The sequence below is a fragment of the Zophobas morio genome, unplaced genomic scaffold (assembly GCF_036711695.1).
Source record: "Zophobas morio isolate AGI-343-1 ecotype UQ-CSIRO unplaced genomic scaffold, CSIRO_AGI_Zmor_V1 ptg000041l, whole genome shotgun sequence".
In the NCBI taxonomy this organism is placed as follows: domain Eukaryota; kingdom Metazoa; phylum Arthropoda; class Insecta; order Coleoptera; family Tenebrionidae; genus Zophobas; species Zophobas morio.
In genome coordinates this window covers 2,517,449-2,544,109 of record NW_026972146.1, presented here as the reverse complement: position 1 = coordinate 2,544,109, position 26,661 = coordinate 2,517,449, and the positions used below count along the sequence as shown (strand labels likewise).

Sequence of the window (26,661 nt, the reverse complement as noted above, 5' to 3'; positions counted from 1 at the left end):
TTTTGCAGTTTTATTAACAAAATATTAATCTAGATCTACAATAAATTATTAGTAACTAAGACTTGTGGCAAACTCAGCACTGGACTACTGGTAACGATTCTCGCAGAAGATGGGTTATAGGCTAAATTCTACTGCAGTCTGTTGAAAAAAATTCCTCGTCGTCTTTGACGTTTGGGGGGGCCTTGGGCGTAGGGGGGCTTTGGGTTGGTCGACACGTAGTAAACTCCTCGTGCCCTAAAAGCAAAATTTTCAGTTGGTGGCAATTTTTGAAGTTAAAATTAAAAAAAAAAACACTAGAAATAAGGCATAAAGGAAAGAGTAAGAATGAAAAATATAGCGAATAAGACTAAAGAGGTAGAGCAAAACTGGCTGAAGAAGCAGATTTTTTGCTCAAAAATGAAAAAAAATAATGTACAGATTCAGTCAATGGCAAGATTAAAAACAATAAAGTAAACGGAGGAAGACACATCATGTTCGGGAACTGATGGTAAGTAGAAAACCTCTGATGGAAATAATAAAAGTAACGAATATGGAGAAAACACATTGATGGGAAAAGTGATTCCTCAAGATTTCTCGAGAATTTTACGAGATTTCTTCGAATTTCCTTGAGGTTTCCCGAGACTTCGAAATTTAGAGATCTCCAGATTTCGAGATTTCAAGATTTCTCAAGACATATCAAGAGAATTCTTAGGATTGTTTAAGATTTCTCAAGGCTTCTCAAGAATTTTACGAGATTTTCTCGTGATTTCTAACGATTTCCCAGAATTTTTCAAGATTTTCCAACATTTTTCAGGGTTTCTAAAGATTTCTCGAGGTCCCCAGGTTTTGAGATTTTGAAGCTTCTCGAGATTTATTGAGGTTTCTCAAGATTTCTCAGGATTTCTCAGGACTTTTTAAGATTTCTCTAGATTTCTTTAAATTTCAAGGTTTCGAGCTTTGGAAATTTCGGGATTTCTTAAATTTTTCAAGATGTTTCAATATTTCTCAACATGTCTCAAGATTACTTAACTTTTCTCAGAATTTCTCAGGATTTCTCAAGGTTTCGAGATTCGAGATTTCTAGATTTCAAAATTATTCAAGATTTCCCAAAATTTCTCAAGATTACTCACGATTTCTCTTTTTTTTTTTGGATTCAATAAATGTATTATTATTATTATTATTATTATTATTATTTCGAGATTTCAAAATTCCACGATTTCTCAAGATTTCTCAGGCTGTCTTCAGACTTTTTGAAATCTTTGAAATGTTCACTCTTCGCAATATGCAAAATATTAAAAATTTTCAGAATCTTTAGAGTTTCTAGGATCCCAAAAGTCTAGGAGTATCCATAAATTTAATATTTCTGAAATCTCTGGAATATTTGAAGTTTTTGGAAAATTTATAATGTCTAGAAACTTCGAAATCTCCATCAAAGTCTTCAGAATTTAGGGAATCTCCCGACTCCGGAATATTCAGAATCTTTATAGTCTTTAGAATATCTGGATTTTCCAGAGTCAAAGATTATCTAGAATCTTTCAAATGGAATTTCCACAAAGTTTGGAACTTTTAACGTATTTGAAATCTTTATAATCTCCTGATCTTCACTATTTGAAATATTCAGAATCTTCAGAATCTTTAGTAATTCTGGAACGCTAAGAGTTTCGGAAAATCGGAAATTTGATATTTCTGGAATATCTGAAATCTTTCTCAAGATTTACCAAAATTTCTCAAGATTTTTGAACATTTCTAAAGATTTCTCAAGTCCTCTCCGACACATGCTCGAGGTTTCTTGAAATTTCTGGAGATTTTTTAAGATTTCTCAGGATTTCTCATAATTTCTCAAGATTTCCTAGAATTTCTCAAGGTTTCAAGATTCGACATTTCAAGATTTCTCAAAATTTATCAAGAATTTTCAAGATTACTCACGATTTCTCAACATTTCTCAAAAGTTTCTCAAACTTTCTCGAGGTTTCTCCAGGTTTCTAAATTCCAGGATTTCTCAAGATTTCTCAGAATTTTTTAAGATTTCTCCAGATTCTCAGAATTTCTTAACATTTCTCAAGATTTTTCGAAGTTTTCAGGTTTCGAGATATTGAGATTTCTCAAGATTTCTCAGGATTTCACAAAGTTTCCAGATTTAGAGAGAGTTTTTATACGATTTTTCAAAATTTGTCCTAGAGATGCTCGAGATTTCTCAAGATTTTTATGAAAATTCCTCCAGATTCCTAAAAATTTCTCAAGATTTCTCTGGATTTCTAAAAATTTCTCAGGGTTTCTCAAGTTTTCTCAACACTTCTCAAATTTCTTTGAATTTTTCAAGATTTCGACGTTCCGAGATTTCTTATGACGTCTCAGGATTTTTCTAGGTTTCAAGATTTCTCAAGATTTTTACGAACATTCTTAGATATTTTATCTCAAGATTTCTAAAAAATTCACAGGGTTTTTCAGGATTTATCAAAACTTCTCTAAATTTCTTAGAATTTCTCAAGCTTTCGACGTTTCGATATTTCTCACGACATCTCAGGAGTTTTTAATTTCCAGTTTTCGAGATTTCTCAAGAATTTTACGAGAATTCCTCGATATTTCCTCAAAATTTTTTAAAATTTCTAAAGTTTTCTTAGGGTTTCTCAAGGTTTCGCAAGATTTCTCTGGATTTCTCAAAATTTCCCAAGGTTTCGAGAATTCGTGATTTCTCAAATTTATCAAGATTTTTCAATATTCTTCAAGATGTCTCAAGATTAGTAAAGATTACTCAAGATTTCTCAAGTTTTCTCAAGATTTCCAAACATTTCTCAAGATTTCTCAAGATTACTCACGTTTTCTCAATATTTCTCAAGAATTGTAGGAGCTTTCCTCACGATTTTTACAGGCTTCTCGAGGTTTTTCAAGGTTTCTCAAGATTTCTTAAGACTTCTGAGGGTTCTTCAAGATTTCTCATGATTTTTTAACATTTATCAAGATTTCCCAGAATTTCTAAAGATTTCTCAACATTTCTCAGGATTTCTCCAAATTTTTTGAAGCTTCCAGGTTTCAAGAATTTCAAATTTCTCAAAATGGCTCCGAGATATGCTCGAGGTTTCTCAAGATTTCTCATAATTTCTCAGTTTCCAGATTTAGAGAGAGAGTCTTTATTCCGATTTCTCAAAATTTCTTCGAGACACGTTCGAGATTTCTCAATATTTTTACGAGAATTCTTCGACATTTCCCTAAGGTTTTTTAAGATTGTTTCAAATTTCTCTGGATTTCTCAAGATTTCCCAAGTTTTCTCAGAATTTATAAGGATTTCTCAAGGTTTCGAGATTCGAGATTTCTAGATTTCTCAAGATTATTCACGATTTTTCAACATTTCTCAAGATTTCTACGAGCTTTCCTCGAGATTTCTAGAGGTTTCTCGAGGTTTTTCGAGATCTTTCTGGATGTCTTAAAATTTTCCAAGGTTTCGAGAATTCGTGATTTCTCAAATTTCTCAAGATTTTTGAATATTTCTCAAGAATTCTACGAGCTTTCCTCACGACTTTCAGAGGCCTCTCGAGGTTTTTCAAGATTTCTCACATTTCTTATGACTTCTCAGGGTTTCTCAAGACTTCTCATGATTTTTCAACATTTTTCAAGATTTCCCAGAATTTCTAAAGATTTCTCAACATTTCTCAAAATTTCTTGAGGCTTCCAGGTTTCAAGATTTTGAAACTTCTCAAAATTGTTCCGAGATATGCTCCAGGTTTCTCAAGATTTCTCATAAGTTTCCAGACTTAGAGAGAGAGTCTCAACTCAAGTCCGATTTCTCAAAATTTCTCCGAGACACGCTCGAGATTTTTCAACAATTTTACAAGAATTCCTCGACATTTCCTCAAGATTGTTTAAGATTTCTCCAAATTTCTGAGGGTTTCTCAAGATTTCTCATGCTTTCTCAGAATTTATAAGAATTTCTCAAGGTTTCGAGATCCGAGATGTCTAGATTTCTCAAGATTATTTACAATTTCTCAACATTTCTCAAGATTTATATAAGCTTTCCTCGAGATTTCTAGAGGTTTCTCGAGGTTTTTCAATATTTTTCTGGATTTCTTAAAATTTCCCAAGGTTTCGAGAATTCGTGATTTCCCAAATTTCTCAAGATTTTTCAATATTTCTCAAGAATTCTACGAGCTTCCCTCACGATTTTTAGAGGTCTCTCGAGGTTTCTCAAGATTTCTCAAGATTTCTTAAGACTTCTCAGGGTTTTTCAAGACTTCTCATAATTTTTCAACATTTTTCAAGATTTCTCAGAATTTATAAAGATTTTTCAACATTTCTCAGAATTTCTCAAAATTTCTTGAGGCTTCCAGGTTTCAAGATTTTGAAATTTCTCAAAATTGTTCCGAGATATACTCGAGGTTTCTCAAGATTTCTCATAATTTCTCAAAGTTTCAAGATTTAGAGAGAGAGTCTTTATTCCGATTTCACAAAATTTCTCCGAGACATGCTCGAGATTTCTCAACATTTTTACGAGAATTCTTCGACATTTCCTTAAGATTTTTTTTAATTTCTTTGGGTTTCTCAACATTTTCCAAGTTTTTTCAGAATTTATAAGGATTTCTCAAGATTTCAAGGAGCTTTCCTCCAGATTTCTTGAGATTTCCAGGTTTCAAGATTTCGAGATATCTCAAAATTTCTTCGAGACATGCTCAAAGTTTCTCGAGATTTCTCATAATTTCTCAGTGTTTCCAGACTTAGAGAGAGAGTCGTTATTACGATTTCTCAAAAATTTCCTAGACACTCGAGATATCTCAAGATTTTTACGAGAATTCTTCGACATTTCCTCAAGATTTTTTAAGATTTCTCCACATTTCTTAGCGTTTCTCAAGGTTTCGCAAAATTTCTCTCGCTTTTTTAAAATTTCTCAAAGTTTCTCAAAATTTATAAGGATTTCTCACAGTTTCGAGATTCTAGATTTCTCGTTTTCTCAAGATTTATCAAGATTTTCCAAGTTTTCCCAAAAATTTCTCAAAATATCTTAATTTTTCTCAAGATTTCTCATAATTTTTCAACATTTTTCAAATTTCCCAGAATTTTTAAAGATTTCTAAATATTTCTCAAAATTTCTTGAGGTTTTCAGGTTTCAAGATTTTCAAATTTCTCAAAATTGCTCCGAAGTATGCTCGAAGTTTCTCAAGATTTCTCATGATTTCTCAAAGTTTTCAGATTTAGAGAGAGGGTCTTTATTCCGATTTCTCAAAATTTCACGTTCTAGATTTCTCAACATTTTTACGAGAATTCCTCGACATTGTCCTAAGATTTTTTTAAGATTTTTTCAAATTTCTCTAGGTTTCTCAAGATTTTCCAAGTTTTTTCAGAATCTAAGATGTCTAGATTTCTCAAGATTATTCACTATTTCTCAACATTTCTCAACATTTCTTAATACTTCTCAGGGTTTCTCAAGGTTTCTTGAGGTTTCCAGGTTCCAAGATTTCGAGATTTCTCATGATTTCTCAAAGTTTCCTGATTTAGAGAGAGTCTTTATTAGGATTTCTCAAAATTTTTTCACGACTTTCCAGGATTTTTCAAGTTTTTTCAGAATTTCTCAGGACTTTTGAGAGGGCTTGAGAAATCATTTAAAATCTTGTGTAAACTTGAGAAATCTTGAGCAATACCGACAAATCTTGACAAATTTGAGAAATTTTTAAATCTCCAAACCTTGAGAAATTCTGAGAAATCTAAAAAAATCTAGGAAAATCTCGAGAAACCCGAAGAAATTTGGAGAAATATTGAGAAATCTGGAAAAATCTTGCGGAAATCTCAAGTAAACTTCTTAGAAATCTCCGAGAAATCTGCAGAAATCTCGAAATCTGGAAACTTTGAGAAATCCTAAGAAATCTTTAGAAATCTCAAAAACTTGAAATCTGGAAACCTCTTGAAAAATTCTGACAAATACCCAGAAATCTTGAACCTGAAATGTCTTGAGAAATCTTGAAACATCTTGAGAAATAAACTTTCGAGATTTTTATATTTTTCAAGATTTCCTAAAATTTCTCAAGATTTCTCAACATTTTTCAGTATTTCTCCAGAGTTTTCGAGGTTTCCAAGTTTCGAGATTTCGGGATTTCTCAAATTTTTTCAGATTTCTCAAGATTTCTCAGGATTTCTCAAGTTTCCTTAAAATTTCCATATTTATAAGAGAAAGAGAGAGTCTTTATCGCGATTTCTCAAAACTTGAGAGAATTCCTCGAGATTTCCTCAAGATTTTACCAAATTTCTCAAGATTCCTCAGAATTTCTCAAGATTTCTTTAATGATATAAAAACAGTAAAACTTCAACAAAATTATTGCTGCCAAATTGCAGAAAAAAAAATTACTTGTTAATATCCACATGCTCCCCCATCATCACGTACTCCTCATCCCCCGGACTGCACCACCCCGTCATGAAGCTCAACAGCGTCGGACACGGGTACGCCCAGAACCCCTTCTTCGTCACAATCGACTCTATAAAGTACGGCGTCACCTTGGTATGATCACACGCCAGAGTCTCTGCAACAACCCCAAATTATTCCCGCCCCCAAAACCGCCGCCTCCACTTACTAAAAACAGTATCACTGCCGCACCCCGGCTGGCTCGACCCCCCATTAATGTAAAAATCCGCGTGTCCCGTGGGCCCCCACTGCCCCAGAATCCCGGCCCCCGTGTGCAGCACGTCCACGAAATGGGCGTCCGTGTAGTCCAGGTCGCGCGACCGGTTCTGACCCATGTAGAAGACGATGGTGGGGTCCAGGCCTGCGAAGAAGTACCATGAAAGTGAAAGCGCGTTTTGCGCTTCGCCCATTACCTGTAATGCGACCCAGTTTGCCGTGCTCGACGGGGTCGAGGTAGTTGGCCACGAGACCAGAAATGTGGGCGCCGACGCTGTAGCCAATGAGGTGCAAATCGTCGGCGCGGACGCCGCGGGGGTGGTGGGTGAGGTAGTTGACCAGCTGGGCGATGCACTTGGCGCAGAAGCGGGGCGCCCATTCCATTTGCTGTAAGGGCGAGAATCGGGTAAAATCGGAATGGTCAAGGGGTCGAGTGAGTACATCGATTAAAGTGAGACAACATTAAGTGGTGTCATTATAAATTATTATGAGCCACATTTTTAATCATGTGATAGCGAATACTTTCTCTAATTTCTCAGAAACATTTAATCAGGGTTTACCTTAAGACATGGTTCCCTCACAAGTGTCCCATAATCCACAATAATAATGTTGTAGTTCCCCCTATGAAAATAGGCGTCCCTCATGTCTGTGCTGGGCGCCAGGTTCCTCCCTCCTCCAAACCCATGAACCACGATTTTCGTGGGGTACATTCGGTTGAACCTTGTGTTATACAGCGACTCTTCTCTGGTGGTGTCCAGGAGTTCGCCAGTCTTCTGGGTTCTCCTACAAAGACAATTTATGCAAAAATTCGTGCAACGTTTCACTCTCAATGCTAGTGTTGCGCATTGGTGCAGAATGGCAATAGTTGATTAAAAGCAGTAATTTTGACTTAATAGGACATTAAAATGCCGGCTTTTGCGTTAGTCATCGGATGTCTCGTGGTTTTGAGTGTATGATTAGGCACACTTTCGTTTATTAGAAAATCGGCTTGACGCAACGCCGACTCACCGGGTGTATAGGTAGAATTGGATTTGCCTGTGGGGGCATCGGTAAGGTCGGGGGATGCAGGAGGAGGTGTTGAAGAGGTCCTGGACGGTCTCGGGCTTTTTCTTTTCTTTGGTTGTTTGGCTGTTGATACCTGGAATGAAACAAATTAGTAAACAGTTAAGTTAAAAAACTATGTTTCTTATTAATGATTTTCATTCATAAATAGCGTGTTTTCCATATGAACTTGATACTATGTTTACTTTCTTTGCAATGTACTTTTTAATTCAAACAAGTTTTTTTTATGTTAAATTTTGTAATACTTTGAAATCTGGTTTTTTGAGGACGGGCCAGACATCAATATACTCCTAATGATACTCTCACTTTTGATGGTTATGTTTATCTACACTTTCTTTAATAGCCCGTGAGAGTTGATGAGTTGAGACACTAATGCGGTGTTTAATTTTCGCCTTACTTTTCTTCTGTTTTGCTTTCTTTTCATTTCTAAGTTATTATCACACTTTTTTTCCTGCGATTTCTTAACACGAAATTTTCAAAACTTTGAATTTTGAATTTTCGAGCTTTCTACTTGAATGGAAAAAAGATTGTATAATGTAAAATTAGCGCGAAAATGACACTTGCATGTTTGGGAAGGTAATTAATATGTCACGTAATAGGGTATTACAGCGGTGTTAATTGGCTTAAATAGGGCGGTAGGATTGTATTTAATTTATAATAAAATTATGGTTACGTATTTGATGGACTCCAGAATAACCAGACGAACAATTAGTTGATGTACAGTCGAACCAAATCTAGGTTTTTCGAAAAATTGTAAAATTTGATTTTGTGAAATTTTCTCTTTTGTGATAAACCCTATAATTTAACAAATCGAAATCTAAATTCGAAATCTTCAGCAAAATTTTAAGATTTTTTTGGAATTTCTAGACTCTTAGACCATCCAGATTCTTCGGAATTTCTGGACCCTTTGGAATATTTGTAATCCTAGATATCTTTATAATTTTCAGAATCTTCGACATCTTCAGTCTTCAAAATTTTCGGAATCTTTAATTTTCGAAATCTTCAAAGTCTTCAGAATTTTCCGAATTGTTAGCCTTCGAAGATTTTAAAATATTTAGAATCTTTAGAATTTATGGAATCCCAAGAGCCGAGGAAATCTCTGAAGTCTCTGGAAACTTTGAAATCATTGGAATCTTTATAAACTTTAAAATCTTCAAAATCTTCACCAAAGTTTTCGGAAATTTGAGAATCTTTAGACTGCAAAATATTCAGAATCTTTATAATTTTTAGAATATCTGGAATTTCTGAATTCTGTATTATGAAACTTTTAGGATATTTGTAGGTATCTTTATAATCTTCAGAACCTTCGACATCTTCAAAGTTTTCAAAACTTTCGGAATGTTCTTTCTTCGAAATCCTCAGTCTTCTGAATTTTCGAAATTTTTAATCTTAGAAAATTTTAGAATCTTTGAAATTTCTGAAATATCTGGAATCTTTGAAATATTTAGAATCTTATAATCTTTAGCATCATTGAAACTCCAAATTCATCAGAATTTTTAGAATTTCTAAAATTTCAAGAATCTGGAAAACCCGAATATTCTGAATCTTCAGAATTTTTAGAATTTTTGAAATCTTAGGGGTCTAGGAACGTCGGAAATTTTTGAAACTTCCGAAGTCTTTGGAATATTTAGAATATTTGGAATCTTTGTAATTTTTACAATCTTCGAAATCTCCAATGTTTCCAGAATTTTTGGATTTTTCAGTCTTCGAAACGTTAAGATAAGGCTGATTTTAGTAAATGACTGAACAATATTAAGAGTGATCACTGGAATGAAGAGGGGGTGGGTGGGCGGAGCTATTACTTGCTTATAAAAGACTTCGTCCGAAAAAGTGAAATTTAACCCCGCCCACCCACCCTTTCTCTTATTTTTTTTTTCTGAAATAAGGAATAAATCATATTTTTTAACAGCCTACATTTTATTAGTTCCCTTTTCTTTAAAGTCATTGAACTTCAAAACTCGGAAATCTTCGAAATCTTCAACTTCTGCAAAGATTTCCAGGTTTCGAAATTTCGAGATTTACTTATTAAAATTTCTCCGAGACATGATGAGATTTTTCAAGATTTTTACGAGAATTTCTCAGGATTTCTTCAAGATTCCTCAAGATATCTCAAAATTTTTCAAAAATATTTCAAGATTCCTCAAGAATTCTACGAAATCCTTGAGATTTATCGAAGTTCCTCGAGACTTCCAAATTTCGAGATTTCCAGATTTCAAGATTTCAAGATTATAATATTTATCAAAATTTCTCAAAACTTCCAGGATTTCTCAAGATTTCTTAGGATTTCTAAGGATTTTTCAAAATTTCCAAAAATTTCTCAAGATTTCTCAACATTTTTCAGGGTTTCTAAAGATTTATCGAGGTTCCTAGGTTTCGAGATTTCTTAAAATTTCTCCGAGACATGGTCCAGATTTCTCAAGATTTTTACGAGAATTCCTCAGGATCTCGTCAAGATTTCTCAAGATTTCTCAAAATTTTTCAAAATATTTTAAGATTCCTAAGAATTCTTTGAAATTTCCTTGAGACTTGTCAAAGACTCTCAAGACCTCGAAATTTAGAGATTTCCAGATTTCGAGATTTCAAGATTATAAGATTTCTCAAAACTTCCAGATTTTTTCAAGATTTCTTAGGATATCTCAAAACTACTCAAAAATTCCCAGAATTTCTCAACATTTCTCGAGTTTCCAGGTTTCGAGATTTTTCAAGATTTCTTAAAATTTCTCAGGGTTTCGAGGTTTCGAGATTTCTTAAAATTTCTCCGAAACAAGATCGAGATTTCTCAAGATTTTTACGAAAATTCCTCTGGATTTCTTCAAGGTCTCAAGATTTCCTAAAATTTTTCAAAAATATTTCAAGATTTCTCAAAAGTTCTACGAGATTTGCTTGAGATTTGTCGAAGTTTCTACAAACTTTGCAATTTCGAGATTTCCAGAATTCAGGATTATAAGATTTTTCAAGATTTCTCAAGACTTCCAGGATTTCTCAAGATTTCTTAGGATTTTCAAGATTTTTCAAGATTTTCCGAAATTTCTCAAGATTTCTCAACATTTTTCAGGGTTCCTAAAGATTTTTCGAGGTTTCTAGGTTTCGAGATTTCGAGATTTCTTAAAATTTCTCCGAAACATGATCGAGATTTCTCAAGATTTTTACGAGAATTCCTTAGAGTTTCCTCAAGATTTCTCAAGATTTCTCAAAATTTTTCAAAATATTTCAAGATTCCTCAAGCATTCTTTGAAATTTCCTTGACACTTGTCGTAGTCCCTCGAGATATCAAAATTTAGAGATTTCCAGATTTCGAGATTTCAAGATTATAATATTTCTCAAGATTTCCAGAATTTTTCAAGATTTCTTAGGATTTTTCAACATTTTTCAAAATTTCCCAGAATTTCTCAACATTTCTCGAGTTTTCAGGTTTCGAGATTTCGTGATTTCTCAAGATTTTTTAGAATTTCTCAGGGTTTCGAGATTTCGAAATTTCTTAAAATTTCTCCGAAACATGATCGAGATTTCTCAAGATTTTTACGAGAATTCCTCAGGATTTCGTCAAGATTTCTCAAGATTTCTTAAAATTTTTCAAAATATTGCAAGATTCCTTGAAATTTCTTTGAGATTTGTCGAAGTCTCTCAAGACCACGAAATTTACAGATTTCCAGATTTCGAGATTTCAAGATTATAAGATTTCTCAAGACTTCCAGATTTTCTCAAGATTTCTTAGGATTTTTCAAGATTTCTCAACATTTCCCAGAATTTCTAAATATTTCTCGGGTTTCCAGGTTTCAAGATTTCAAGATTTCTCAAGATTTCTTAGAATTTCTTAGTGTTTCGAGGTTTCGAGATTTCTTAAAATTTCTCCGAGACTAGATCGAGATTTCTCAAGATTTTTACGAGAATTCCTCAGAATTTTTACGAGATTTCCTCAGGATTTCCACAAGATTTCTCAAGATTTCTCAAAATTTTTCAAAATATTTCAAGAGTCCTAAAGAATTCTACGAAATTTCCTTGAGATTTATCGAAGTTCCTCGAGACTTCCAAATTTCGAGATTTCCAGATTTCTAGATTTCAAGATTATAACATTTCTCAAAATTTCTCAAGACTTTCAGGATTTCTCAAGATTTCTTAGGATTTTTAAAGATTTTTCAAGATTTCCAGAAACTTCTCAAAATTTCTCAACATTTTTCAGAGTTTCTTAAGATTTTTCACGGTTCCTAGGTTTCGAGATTTCTCAAAATTTCTCCGAGACATCATCGAGATTTCTCAAGAGTTTTACGAAAATTCCTCAGGATCTCGTCAAGATTTCTCAAAATATTTCAAAATATTTCAAGATTCCTCAAAAATTCTTTGAAATTTCCTTAGAGATTTCTAGAATTCGAGATTTCACGATTATAAGATTTCTCAAAATTTCTCAAGACTTCCAGGATTTCTCAAGATTTCTTAGGATGTTTCAAGATTTTTCAAGATTTACCGAAATTTCTCAAGATTTCTCTACATTTTTCAGGGTTTCTAAAGATTTTTCGAGGTATCTAGGTTTCGAAATTTCGAGATTTCTTAAAATTTCTCCTAGATATGATCGAATTTCTGAAGATTTTTACGAGAATTTCAAAATATTTCAAGATTCCTCAAGAATTTTACGAAATTTCCTTGAGACTTGTTGAAGTCTCTCGAGACTTCGAAATTTAGAGATTTCCATATTTCAAGATTTGAAGATTATAAGATTTCTCAAAATTTCTCAAGATTTCTCAAGTTTTCATAGAATTTCTCAGGATTTGTCAATGTTTCGATATTCGAAATTTCTAGATTTTTCAAGATTTTTCAAGATTTCCAAACATTTCTCAAGATTTCTCAAGATCACTCACGGACGGGTAGGCGGGGCTAGTTTTTCTTAAGATAAGTCTGATTTTGGTAAGTGACTGAACTTTAAATCTTGAAAATCTTCGGAATCTTCATTTCCTGCAAAATTTGTAGAATCTTCATTCTTCGGAATATACATAATACTTATCCCTAAGGGCTTATGAAATCTCAAGTGTTTTTTTGGAATATCTAAATTTTTTGGAATTTCTTATACCTCTGGAAGCTTTGGAATCTCTGAAATTTTTGAAATCTTTATAATCTTCACAGTTTCTTGGAATCTTCATTCTTTCAAACATTCAGAATTTACAGAGTTTTTAGAATTTTTAATACCATTGGAACCTTTAGAATATTTGAAATCTTTATATTCTTCAGAATCTTCGGAATTTGTAATGTTTTCACAATTTTGGAACTTTCAGTGTTGCAAACATTCAGAATCTTCAGAATCTCTGGAATTTTGGAATTTTTGTATTTTTCAGTTTCCTAAATATTCACAAACTTCATAATCTCCAAAGTATTCGGAATCTTCATCTTCTGCAAAATTTTTAGAATGTGCAGAATCCTTAGAGATTCTGGAATCTCAAGAGTTTTGGAATATTTGAAATTTCTGGAATTTCTGAATTCCCCTTTGTAACCTTTATAATCTTCAGAGGTTTTGGATTGTCCATTCTTGCAAATATTCAAAATCTTCAAATTTTTTTGAAGTTTTGAAATCTCAAACATCTAGGAATATCCAGAATTTTTGGAACCTTTAGAAAATTTTTGGAAAATTTATAATCTTCAGAATCTCCGGAATCTGCAGTCTTCAGGATTTTGGAATTTTCAGTGTTGTAAAGATTCAGAATCTTTAGAATCTTTGCTTCTCGAATTTCAAGAGTCTCGGAATATCGGAAATTATTGAAATCTCTTGAATCTTTGGATTTTTTAGTTTTAGAAGTATTCAGAATCCGGAAAAATTCGGAAAATTTGTAGTTTCTGGAATCTTTATAATCTTCTGAATCGCCACAATTTAAAAAATTTCTGAAATTTTGAGAATTTCGTCTATCCGGAGTCCTTTTCGAAATTCTGGAACCTTTGGAAATTTGAAGCCTTTTCAATCTTTACAATTTTCGGAATGTAGAGACCTTTAATATCTCCAGAATTTTTGGAATCTTCATTTTTCGAAATACTCAGAATTTTCAGAAATTTTAGAATTTCTGAAATCTCAAGAATCTAGGAAAATACGGAATCTTTGGAGTTTCTGGAAACTTTATAATCTTCAAAATCTACGGAAACTTCATCTTCTGCAGAATTTTTTAAATTTTCAATCTTCGCAATATTCAGAATCCTGAATTTCTGGAATCTCAGGAGTTTTGAAATATCTGAAATTTTTAGAATTTCTGAAATTTCTGAAATCTCTGGAATTTTTGGAAGCTTTGTAATCGAAATCTGCAATGTCTTCTGAATTTTTGGATTTTTACCTTTCGGAACATTCGGAATCTTCAGAATTTTTAGAATATCTTAAATCTCAAGAATCTTTGGAGTTTCTGGAATCCTTGTAATCTTCATAATCTTCAGAATTTTGGAATCTTCAATCTTCGAAATATTCAGAATTTTTAGAATCGCCACAATTTTTAAAAATCTCTGGAATTTCTAGTGTTTTGTCTATCCGGAATTTTTTTGGGATTTCTGCAACCTTTGGAATATTTGGAAATATTCGAAATATTTGAAATCTTTAGGAATTATGGAATCCGGAATATTCATAAATTAGATCTTTCAAACTTTTTGGAAGACTTCATAAACGTAAAAACGTATCTTTGTATAGCGTCCTAGTTCGATCCTGAACTATGACAATGCAGTTTCTGCTGCGGTAAGAAAGTTCGACAATAACGCACGTAGAAAGTTCTCGATAACCAAACTTAGGGTCATTTTGTTATAATTTCACGTGCTCTTTCCTCAGGAAAACAGTCTTATCGGTATTATATAATATCCATTTGAATAATGTATATTAGACAGACATATAAACATTATTATGTATTTAATATTAAGTTGAGTATTTCACTTCCAACATTCTTCACGTTCATTAATATGAATTTATGTCCTACATTTTATAAAGCAGACAATCACTACGCATTCGTCGGAAACTCAGATTACATTCCAATTAGTGTTAAAATCCGAAGACTCAAACATTGCAACACCCATTTCGAGTGGAAAATCGTGTTTGGACAAACGAAAACTTTTACCAGTAAACAAATATCGTGAAAAACAAATTAGAAACTAACATGAATTGTTCAGTTTTACACAAAAGCGACTATTTTCTTGTATGGAAATAATCACACGCCATGAACATTATGTTTTAATTCCTGTGAAAACAAACCAATTTATTGCACTACCTCATTACATTTAATTACCGGCAAACAAAGACTTTTCCCACTTGTAATTCCGGAAAACACGCTTACAAAAATGATAAAAAAAATTGCAATTGTCGCTTTCTATTATATCTTCGATTAAGACCATTACGTGTGTAAAAATTGTGCCGCAAAGATGCCATTACAGTACGGAAGACAATTACGTAAGTACGCTTTATTATCACAGATAAGTGTAACGTAACGTGTTATTAACACTCACGTTTTTTCTCGATTCGCTGGAAATCCACAAGTGAAACCGGTCGTTTTCAGGTGACGAATTTAGAAACCGAAATGTAAAAACACCAGATGAAATAGTGTGTCATGTGTAGTGAAAGTAAAGAAGATCCAATAACGCATAAATTAATATCGCTATTGTTGTGGAATTTTCCGTCGTTTCTAAAAACCCTGACATTCAATTTTCCGAGAAAAGAAAAAATCTTGCATAAATTATCCGTAACTACGCTCTAAAAAATTCCGCACACGATTCCAGTTAATTAATTCTTGTCGCAAGCAACCTTAAACCCTAACCTTCACCTCTCACGAATTATTTCTCAATTTCGAGCTACTTACCGCTTATGGCGAAGAAGAGCAGGTAGTAGCACAGCACGATATACACCACACTTTCTCGTTTCACTGCCACAGAAACCGGCGATTGCCTTTGCCCAGTCATCTTAACATTGGCCGTGTTTGTGTTGTTGACAGTGATTTTAGCCGCAGCAGTGAAAGTCGATCCAGCGGCTTCGATGGTCAATTGCCGTATGCATCGCGATACGAAGAGTACCTTCACTTTTACGCCGGCTGCGTGACTCTCACTGGATATGGGAATTTTTGATAACGTGTTGGGCGTTGCGCAACGAGGGTGGAAAGGATGTTGGGCTTCCGGATCTTTCATGGGCAAATAGGTTTTTAATGGGCGAAGATGGTGTGGACATGGCGGAAGTTGGGCAATTGGGCTGGTCGTTAGCGGAATGGTGACAGGGGGGCTAGGAACTGTTGTTTGACGTAATTTATTGGTAGAGGTTGGTAATGGAGAAGCATTTGGGTATGACGGTTTCGTTTGTGTTGTAAGGGAAATTTGTGGTGGTGTTATGTGGATGTTATATAAAGCGTTGTTGGAGTTAAGTGGGTGATTTTTGGCTGGGTTTGGACTGTTGTGTAACGACAAACGCTAATTTATTAATGATAATGGGTTGTATTGTTATGTAAGGGTCATTTCTGGTATGTCGGACGCGGAACCTTATCAACATTATGCAAAATACAACCACAAATTGTTTCAAAAACATAGCACATATTGTTCATGCCCTTCCATTATGTTTTTTGTTATTTTAATTTTAATGTTACATTGTAAATTTTTTTCGTGGTAAAGTTTTAACAGCGTAATTTTTTCATGTATGTCTTATTTTTTTCATAAAGATTTCATAAAAATTTCATTTAAATTAATTATCCCGGCGCATCCACCAATTTTAATCAAAAATAATCCTCACTAAATCGAGCTGGATTTCCGACCCTTCTTAAAAATTTCAGAATTTCAAGATTTCCCAAAATTTCTCAGTTTCTCAGGATTTCTCTGATTTGTTAAGATTTGTCAAGACTTCTTTGAGATTTCTCCGAAATTTCCTCAAGATTTCTTAATATTTCTCAAGACAACTAAAGATTATTCAAGATTTCTCAAAATTTCTCAAGGTTTCGAGGTTTCGAGATTACAAGGTTTCTCAAGATGTCTCAAGACTTCTTAAATTTTCTCAATATTTTTTTGAAGATTCTTCAGGATTTTTCTAGATTACTCAAAATTTCTTATGATTTCTCAGGATTTCTTAGATTTTCTAAAGATTTGCAAAGATTTCTCACGACTTCTTTGAGATTTCTCCGAAATTCTCGCAATATTTCTTAAGATAACTCAAGATTTTTCAAAATTTCTCAGGATTTCTGAACATTTCGAGGTTTGAAGATTTGAAAATTTCTCATAATTTCTCGAGATTCCTCAAAATTTCTCAAAATTTCTCAGGGTTTCTCAGATTTTCTCAAGCTTTGTCAAGATTTTTCACTACTTCTTTGAGATTTCTCCGAAATTGCCTCAATATTTTTTAAGATAACTAGAGATTTTTCAAAATCTCTCAGAATTTCAAGACTTCAAGATTCGAAAATTTCCCAAGTTTTCTCAAGATGTGTCAAGTTTTCTTCAGATTTATAAAAATTTCTCAAGATTTCTCGAGGTTTTCCATTGTTCTAGATTTCAAGATTCCAAGGTTTCTCAAGATTTCTCAAGACTTCTTACATTTTCTCAATATTTTTTTGAAGATTCTTCACGATTTTTCAAGATTACTCAAAATCTCTCATGATTTCTCAAGATTCGTCAAAATTTCTCAAAATTTCTCAGGATTTCTCAGATGGTCTCAAGATTTGTCAAGATTTCTTACGACTTCTTTGAGATTTCTCCGAAATCCCTCAATGTTTCTTAAGATAACTCAAGATTTTTCAAAATTTTTCAGGATTTCTCAACATTTCGAGGTTTTAATATTTCAAAAATTTCTCAGAATTTCAAGACTTCAAAATTCGAAAATTTCCCAAGTTTTCTCAAAATGTGTCGAGTTTTCTCAAGATTTATAAAAATTTCTAAAGATATCTCAAGATTTCTCGAGGTTTCTCCACTGTTCTAGATTTCAAGATTTCCAGGTTTCTCAAGATTTCTCAAGGCTTCTTACATTTTCTCAATATTTTTTTGAAGATTCTTCAGGATTTTTCAAGATTTTTCAAAATTTCTCAGGATTTCTCAACATTTCGAAGTTTTAAGATTTCAAAATTTTTCAGAATTTCAAGAGTTCAAGATTCGAAAATTTCCCAAGTTTTCTCAAGATATGTCAAGTTTTGGTAAGATTTATGAAAATTTCTCAAGATTTCTCGAGGTTTTTCCATTGTTCTAAATTTCAAAATTTTAAGGTTTCTCTAGATTTCTCAAGACTTCTTACATTTTCTCAATTGTTTTGTTTAAGATTCTTCAGGATTTTTCAAGATTACTCAAAATCTCTCATGATTTCTCAAGATTCCCCAAAATTTCTCAAAATTTCTCAGGATTTCTCAGATTGTCTCAAGATTTGCCAAGATTTCTCACGACTTTTTTGAGGTTTCTCCTAAATTCCCTCAATATTTCTAAAGATAACTCAAGATTTTTCAAAATTTCTCAAGATTTCTGAACATTTCAAGGTTTTAAGATTACAAAATTTCACAGAATTTCAAGATTTCAAGATTCGAAAATTTCTTAAGTTTTCTCAAGATGTCAGGTTTTCGTAAGATTTATAAAAATTTCTCAAGATTTCTCGAGATTTTTCCACTGTTCTAGATTTCAAGATTCCAAGGTTTCTCAAGATTTCTTAAGACTTCTAAATTTTCTCAATATGTTTTTGAAGATTCTTCATGATTTTTTAAGATTCTTCAAAATTTCTCAGGATTTCTCAGATTTTCTCAAGATTTGTCAAGATTTCTGACGACTTCTTTGAGATTTCTCCGAAATTCCCTCAATTTTTCTTAAGATAACTCAAAATTTTTCAAAATTTCTCAGGATTTCTCAACATTTCGAGGTTTTAAGATTTCAAAATTTCTCAGAATTTCAAGACTTGAAGATTTGAAAAATTACCAAGTTTTCTCCAGATGTGTCAAGTTTTCTCAAGATTTATAAAAATTTCTCAAGATTTCTCGAGGTTTTTTCACTGTTCTAGATTTCAAGATTCCAAGGTTTCTCAAGATTTCTCAAGACTTCCTAAATTTTCTCAATATTTTTTTGAAGATTCTTCAGGATTTTTCAAGATTACTCAAATTTTCTCATGATTTCTCAAGGTTTCTCAAAATTTCTCAAAATTTCTCCGAATTCCTCAGATTTTCTTAAGATTTGTCAAGATTTCTCTATGCGATTTCTCCGAAATTCCCTCAATATCTCTTAAGATAATTTAAGATTTTTCAAAATTTCTCAGGATTTCTCAACATTTCGAGGTTTTAAGATTTCAAAATTTCTCACAATTTCAAGACTTCAAGATTCGAAATTTTCCCAAGTTTTCTCAAAATGTGTCAAGTTTTCGTAAGATTTATAAAAATTTCTCAAGATTTCTCAAGATTTCTCGAGGTTTTTTCAATGTTCTAGATTTCAAGATTCCAAGGTTTCTCGAGATTTCTCAAGACTTCTTAAATTTTCTCAATATTTTTTTGAAGATTATTCAGGATTTTTCAAGATTACTCAAACTTTTTTATGATTTCTCAAGATTCCTCAAAATTTCTCAGAATTTCTCAGATATTCTCAAGATTTGTCAAGATTTCTCGCGACTTCTTTGAGATTTCTCCGAAATTCCCTCAATATTTCTTAAGATAAGTCAAGATTTTTCAAAATTTCTCAGGATTTCTCAACATTTCGAGGTTTTAAGATTTCAAAATTTCTCACAATTTCAAGACTTCAAGATTCGAAATTTTCCCAAGTTTTCTCAAAATGTGTCAAGTTTTCGTAAGATTTATAAAAATTTCTCAAGATTTCTCAAGATTTCTCGAGGTTTTTCCACTGTTCTAGACTTCAAGATTTCCAGGTTTCTCAGGATTTCTCAAGACTTCTTACATTTTCTCAATATTTTTTTGGAGATTCTTCAGAATTTTTCAAGATTTTTCAAAATTTCTCAGGATTTCTCAACATTTCGAAGTTTTAAGATTTCAAAATTTTTCAGAATTTCAAGAGTTCAAGATTCGAAAATTTCCCAAGTTTTCTCAAGATATGTCAATTTTCGTGAGATTTATAAAAATTTCTCAAGATTTCTCGAGGTTTTTCCACTGTTCTAAATTTCAAAATTTTAAGGTTTCTCTAGATTTCTCAAGACTTCTTACATTTTCTCAATTGTTTTGTTTAAGATTCTTCAGGATTTTTCAAGATTACTCAAAATCTCTCATGATTTCCCAAGATTCCCCAAAATTTCTCAAAATTTCTCAGGATTTCTCAGATTGTCTCAAGATTTGCCAAGATTTCTCACGACTTTTTTGAGGTTTTTCCTAAATTCCCTCAATATTTCTAAAGATAACTCAAGATTTTTCAAAATTTCTCAAGATTTCTGAACATTTCAAGGTTTTAAGATTACAAAATTTCACAGAATTTCAAGATTTCAAGATTCGAAAATTTCTCAAGTTTTCTCAAGATGTGTCAGGTTTTCGTAAGATTTATAAAAATTTCTCAAGATTTCTCGAGATTTTTCCACTGTTCTAGATTTCAAGATTCCAAGGTTTCTCAAGATTTCTTAAGACTTCTAAATTTTCTCAATATTTTTTTGAAGATTCTTCATGATTTTTTAAGATTCCTCAAAATTTCTCAGGATTTCTCAGATTTTCTCAAGATTTGTCAAGATTTCTGACGACTTCTTTGAGATTTCTCCGAAATTCCCTCAATTTTTCTTAAGATAACTCAAAATTTTTCAAAATTTCTCAGGATTTATCAACATTTCGAGGTTTTAAGATTTCAAAATTTCTCAGAATTTCAAGACTTGAAGATTCGAAAATTTCCCAAGTTTTCTCCAGATGTGTCAAGTTTTCTCAAGATTTATAAAAATTTCTCAAGATTTCTCGAGGGTTTTCCACTGTTCTAGATTTCAAGATTCCAAGGCTTCTCAAGATTTCTCAAGACTTCCTAAATTTTCTCAATATTTTTTTGAAGATTCTTCAGGATTTTTCAAGATTACTCAAATTTTCTCATGATTTCTCAAGGTTTCTCAAAATTTCTCAAAATTTCTCAGAATTCCTCAGATTTTCTTAAGATTTGTCAAGATTTCTCACGACTTCTATGCGATTTCTCCGAAATTCCCTCAATATCTCTTAAGATAATTTAAGATTTTTCAAAATTTCTCAGGATTTCTCAACATTTCGAGGTTTTAAGATTTCAAAATTTCTCACAATTTCAAGATTTCAAAATTCGAAATTTTTCCAAGTTTTCTCAAAATGTGTCAAGTTTTCGTAAGATTTATAAAAATTTCTCAAGATTTCTCAAGATTTCTCGAGGTTTTTTCAATGTTCTAGATTTCAAGATTCCAAGGTTTCTCGAGATTTCTCAAGACTTCTTAAATTTTCTCAATATTTTTTTGAAGATTATACAGAATTTTTCAAGATTATTCAAGATTTCTCATGATTTCTCAAGATTCTTCAAAATTTCTCAGGATTTCTCAGATTTTCTCAAGATTTGTCAAGATTTCTCACGACTTCTTTGAGATTTCTCCGAAATTCTTCAATATTTGTTAAGATAACTCAAGATTTTTCAAAATTTCTCAGGATTTCTCAACATTTCGAAGTTTTAAGATTTCAAAATTTTTCGGAATTTCAAGAGTTCAAGATTCGTAAATTTCCCAAGTTTTCTCAAGATATGTCAAGTTTTCGTAATATTTATAAAAATTTCTCAAGATTTCTCGAGGTTTTTCCACTGTTCTAAATTTCAAAATTTTAAGGTTTCTCTAGATTTCTCAAGACTTCTTACATTTTCTCAATCGTTTTTTTTTTAAGATTCTTCAGGATTTTTCAAGATTACTCAAAATCTCTCATGATTTCTCAAGATGTGTCAAGTTTTCTTAAGGTTTATAAAAATTTCTCAGGATTTTTCAAAATTTATAAAAGTTTCTCGAAAGTGAAGTTTTTCAAGATTTCTCTAAATCTTTCAAGATTTTTCTAAATCTTTGAAGATTTCTCTAAATTTTTCGAGATTACTCAACATTTCTCAAGAATTCTTAAGATTTCTCGAGGTTTCTCCACGGTTTTCAACGCTTTTCAAGGTTTCTCAACATTTCTCAAGATTTCTTAGAATTTCTCAAGATTTCTCGACATTTCTAAAAGTTTCTAGATTTCAACATATCTGAAGATTTCTCAGGATTTCTAAAAATTTATCAAGATTTCTCAACATTTCGTTAGTGAGATCCAAACTCGAGTACTGTAGTTGTATATGGAGTCCTGCACAACAGATTTTTGTTAGTCTTCTTGAGAATGTCTTACGTAAATATTGTAAATTTTTATTTTTTAAAATGTTTGGGCGTTATCCGGAATTACACTGTAATCAAAAAGTTCTCCTGAATATTCTGAATGAAAAATCTCTATTGAGTAGAAGAAACGTAGCCAGCATAACATTTCTTCAAAAAATTCTTAATGGTTCAATTAATAGTCATGAAATACTTAGTCAAATAAAAATAGTTGTGCCGAGGATAGTGAGCAGAGTGCCACTTACGTTTTTTTATTGTATTCCTAATACATTTCACCATTATAATTCTCCTCTGTTAAATTGCCTTAGATTGTACAATTGCATATGTAATATATTTGATATTTTTAACGACAGTTTATTGAATCGTAGGTTAAGGAATAAAATTATAGACTATTATACTCAGTTCTAAATATTTAATTTTTGTAACATGTATTATAAAGCGCTAGTTAGTGTATATATATACATATATATATTTGTTAAATTGTAAGATTTTTGTATCTATATGGACACCTGTCCGTTGGAAAATAAACCCATCATTATTATTATTATTAACATTTCTAAGTATTTTCAAGAAATCCTGAGATTTCGTTTTATTTTTCAAGGCTTCTAGATTTTGAGATTTTTCAATGTTTGTCAAAATTTCACAACATGAAATTTTTTAGAATTTCTCAAGATTTCTCACGATTTCTAAAGGTTTCTCAAAATTTTCTCAAGAATTCTCAGAATTTCTCAAAATTTCTCAAAGTTCCGAGGTTTCGAGATTACAAGATTTTTAATAACGATAATAATAATAATAAGTTTATTGTTTCCTTAATTACAGGATTTTGAAAAATCCAAAAAATCTGGAAATTTTGGAAAATTCAGAAAATCTAGAAATTTTAAAAATCCAAAGAAACTGAAAAATGTGAAAATACCAAAAAAACCGGAAATTTTGAAAAATTCAAAAAATCTGGAAATTTTGGAAAATTCAAAAAATCTGGAAATTTTGAAAAATTCAAAAAATCTGGAAAATTTGAAAAATCAAAAAATCTGGAAATTTTGAAAAAACCAAAAAATCTGGAAATTTTGAAAAATTAAAAAAATCTGGAAAATCTGAAAAATCCAAAAAATCTGAAAATTTTGAAAAATCCAAAAATCTGAAAATTTTAAAAATTTGGAAAATCCAAAAATCCGAAAATCCAAGAATTCAAAAATTCAAAAATCCAAAAATCTAAAAATCCACAAATCTATAACATCTAAACCGATTCTCGATAAATCGAAATCTCAAAAAATGTTAAAATTCGGAAAGTTGAAAAATTAAAGTATAGACAACTGAAAACTCGAGAAATCGAAAAATATAGAATTTTGAAAATAAAAAATTAAAATATCGAAAACTTGAAAAATTGATAAATCGAAATATAAAACACTCGAAAATTTTAAAATTCTAAAATTTAAAAAACCGAAAACTGAAAAAAATAAAAAATCGAAAAATCCAATAGTCGAAATCGAAAACGAAATATTGAAACAAAAATTGAGAAATAAAAAAATTGGAAAATTGAGAAATCGAAGAACCAAAAAAACAACGTCGAAAATTCGAAGAATTGAAAAACTGAAAAATCGAAATTTGGAGAAGTCGAGAAGTGGGAAAATCAAAAATAGATTAGAATCTGAAAATTTAGCAACGTAAAAACGTGAAAAATTAAAAAATCGGGAAATTGAAAAATCAGCAAATCCAAACATCAAAAAACTAAAAAAAAAATCGAAATCCCAAAAACTAAAAATTGAAAAACTGAAAAATCGACAAATCGAGAAACCGAAATTCCAGAATTTAAAAAACCAAAAAAATTGAAACATATTCATTTTTTTTTGTAAGGATTTTTCAGGAAATCCTGAGATTTCTCATTATTTTTAAGGTTTCGAGATTTTGATATTCTCAAATAATCTCAAAATTTCACAAGGTTTATCAAGACCTCTCAAAATTACAAAAATTTCTCCACATTTCTCAAGATTTTTCCGAGATTTTCTCGAAATTTCCTTAAGATTTCTTGAGATTTCATGAGGTGTTTCAATATTTCTCGAGTTTTGTCGAGAGTTCGAAATTTGGAGATTTATGGATTTCGAGATTTCAAGAATCCAATGTTCTTCCGGATTTCTCAAAATTTTCAAGATTTCTAAGAACGTCTCGAAATTTTTCAGGAGATCTCAGGATTTGTCAGGATTTTTCAAGGTTTCTCAAGATTCTTCAATATTTCTCCCAGCATTTCTCAGGATTTCTCCCAGACTTGCACTAGGTTTCACGAGAATACTTAATATTTCTCAAGATTTCTGAAGATTTCCCAAAATTTCTTAAAGCTCGAGCTTTTCTTCGAAATTTTCTCGAGGTGTCATTTCCATGTTTTCAATTTTCATTTCTTAACCTCCTCGATTAAAAAATGTTTAAAATGTCAGTTTTTCTCTTTATTGAAAAGCGAAAAATTAAGAACTGAAAAATTTTAAATCGAAAAATTCTGAAATTACATAATTTGAAAAATGAAAATTTTAAATTTGAAAAATATTATAAATATTTTATTTATAGTATACAATTGCTGCTGTTAATTGTTATGTTAGTCTGTTAATGAAATTTGTTAATAAAATAGAAAACACTACTCGCTTGAAAGTCATGTTGGTTTTCGTTTTTTCGAATTTATAGACAAACCATAAATTTTGCTATTGTTTTACACAGTGATGATTGACAGCACACGGTTAGTGAAATCGCATCTGGAATTGTTAAGATGTCATTGTTTGAAATAAATTACCGTGGAATTTAATTTTCTTGGTGCGTGGCGAGTCCCATCTTCACTTATTATGAAAAGAAATCAATCTGTTGTGTACAGTATAGGCAACATTATATACACCTTAACGTATTACTGAGATAAATAAATAAATAAATCTTGTGTATAAGTGATTATTGTTTTTTGTTATTCGTACAATAATAAACTATTTTTGAACAAAAATATTTCTTTTTAAAAAACATCATATATTAACGTTAACAGATTCCTGCATTTTATTTCACAAGTTACCCAAACCCGCCACAGATGTCGCCACATACCCCACGCGCACCTCCCACAATCAGTGCCATCTCTTATCTCTCCAAAGTAAGGTTAAGTCCCCCAGTGTCATGTTCCACTTCGCCAAACCCCACCCTGCGCACCCTTTCACCCGAAAAATGTCAATCCAACCCCTGAAAGAAATCTTCCTCAAGTCCGTCGAGTCCGTGCAACCGCACCACCTCATCCCCAGCCAAGTCCACGTAACCAACAGCCACCTATCGATCCAAAACCGAAGCTACCCTCTCCACAAACCCTGCTATCTAGTGGGCTTCGGCAAAGCCGTCCTCGGGATGTCCCTCGAACTCGAAAAGCTCCTCAAGGACAAACTCAACACGGGCTTAGTGACCGTCCCCTCCGGAATCCTCTCGAAGTTCAAAGTCGAGTCGAGAATTAAGTTTATCGAGGGCGCGCCCAACAACATCCCTGACGAGGCGGCCCTTCGAGGCGCCCTCGAGATTAAGACTCTGGCGGAGGGTTTGGGGGCGGACGATTTGCTGGTGGTGGTGATGTCCGGCGGAGGGTCGGCGCTGCTGCCGCTGCCTAAGCCCCCGATTACGTTACAAGAGAAGCAGGATTTGATTAAGGCATTATCGACTAAGGGTGCGGACATATTAGAACTTAATTGTGTCCGTAAGCAAATATCGGTGCTAAAAGGGGGTGGATTAGCAGAGTTGGCTTATCCTGCGAGGGTTGTCACTTTGGTGCTGTCGGACGTGGTGGGGGACCCGTTGGGGTTTATCGCCAGCGGACCGACGTATCCCACTTCTGATGATGAGGATGCAGCCGCCATCTTGGATAAATATGGCTGCCACGATTTACCCGACTCCATTAAAACGGTTCTAACCCAGAAAAAGACAAAACAAGAAACTATAATTCACAGTAAGCTACACTAAAACAATTTCTTTTGTAATTTTTTGTTGTAGATGGTCGATACGACCACGTGGACACGTTCATCATCGGGAATAATGTAATCGCGGCGGAGGCGGCGTGCCGCCACGCCGCCTCCCTAGGTTTCCAAACCGCCGTATTATCAACCTCGGTGGCGGGCAGCACCCACCAACTAAGCCAAACTTACGCCGATTTAGCCGCCGCCATCGCCGATCCATCCGACAAACAACCCCTTAAAAATTTTCTACAAAAGTGTGACCTTCCGATTTGCCCCGACTTCGCGGACGCCGCCTCCGGCTGGGACTTGGGGGCAGAAGTGTGCGTAATTGCCGCCGGCGAGCCGACGGTTGTGGTCAATGGCGGCGGCAGAGGAGGACGCAACCAGCAATTAGCTTTAGAGCTTTCGGTTCGACTTAATAAGCTTAACATAAAATCGGCTGATATTTCATTTCTCAGCGGTGGAACAGATGGAATAGACGGCCCAACTGACGCCGCCGGGGCAATCGGAACTTCAGATTTAGTTAATAATGGCCTCGAGGAGAATATTAAAGCCGAGGATTATTTAAACAACAACGATTCGTATGGTTTTTATTCGAGGCTACGGGGAGGCGAGTTCTTGATTAAGATCGGACACACGGGCACCAATGTCATGGATGTACACGTTATGCTCGTAAAGCCAAGGAGGGCGCGTGAATGCTAAGCGGGAGCGGCGATTTGTGGGGCGGCGTGGCGGCGGAATGGTATTAATTGCGAAATTCAGAAGTGTGTGGAGGAACTCATTTTTTGTCTGAAAATTTATTTTTAAATATGGTTATTATTAATTAAGGAAAATATATTTTTCACCCTTTTTGAAATAGA

At 32.8% G+C, this 26,661-nt stretch overlaps 2 protein-coding genes across 2 annotated transcripts; one reads left to right on the top strand and one right to left on the bottom strand.

Moving 5' to 3' along the window:
• Positions 1-18: 18 nt before the first annotated feature.
• On the bottom strand, positions 19-15,618 carry LOC135140804 (phospholipase A1 member A). The gene is made up of 7 exons (XM_064071489.1): positions 15,442-15,618; positions 7,586-7,715; positions 7,138-7,360; positions 6,775-6,964; positions 6,531-6,722; positions 6,308-6,479; positions 19-234 (listed from the first exon to the last, which is right to left on the bottom strand). Exons 1-7 carry the CDS (start codon positions 15,539-15,541, stop codon positions 129-131), a joined length of 1,113 nt encoding a protein of 370 aa, XP_063927559.1. The 5' UTR covers positions 15,542-15,618; the 3' UTR covers positions 19-128.
• On the top strand, positions 14,958-26,661 carry LOC135140803 (glycerate kinase). The gene is made up of 3 exons (XM_064071488.1): positions 14,958-15,035; positions 24,901-25,794; positions 25,839-26,661. The coding sequence occupies exons 1-3, from the start codon at positions 15,008-15,010 to the stop codon at positions 26,501-26,503; spliced, it is 1,587 nt and encodes a 528-aa protein (XP_063927558.1). The 5' UTR covers positions 14,958-15,007; the 3' UTR covers positions 26,504-26,661.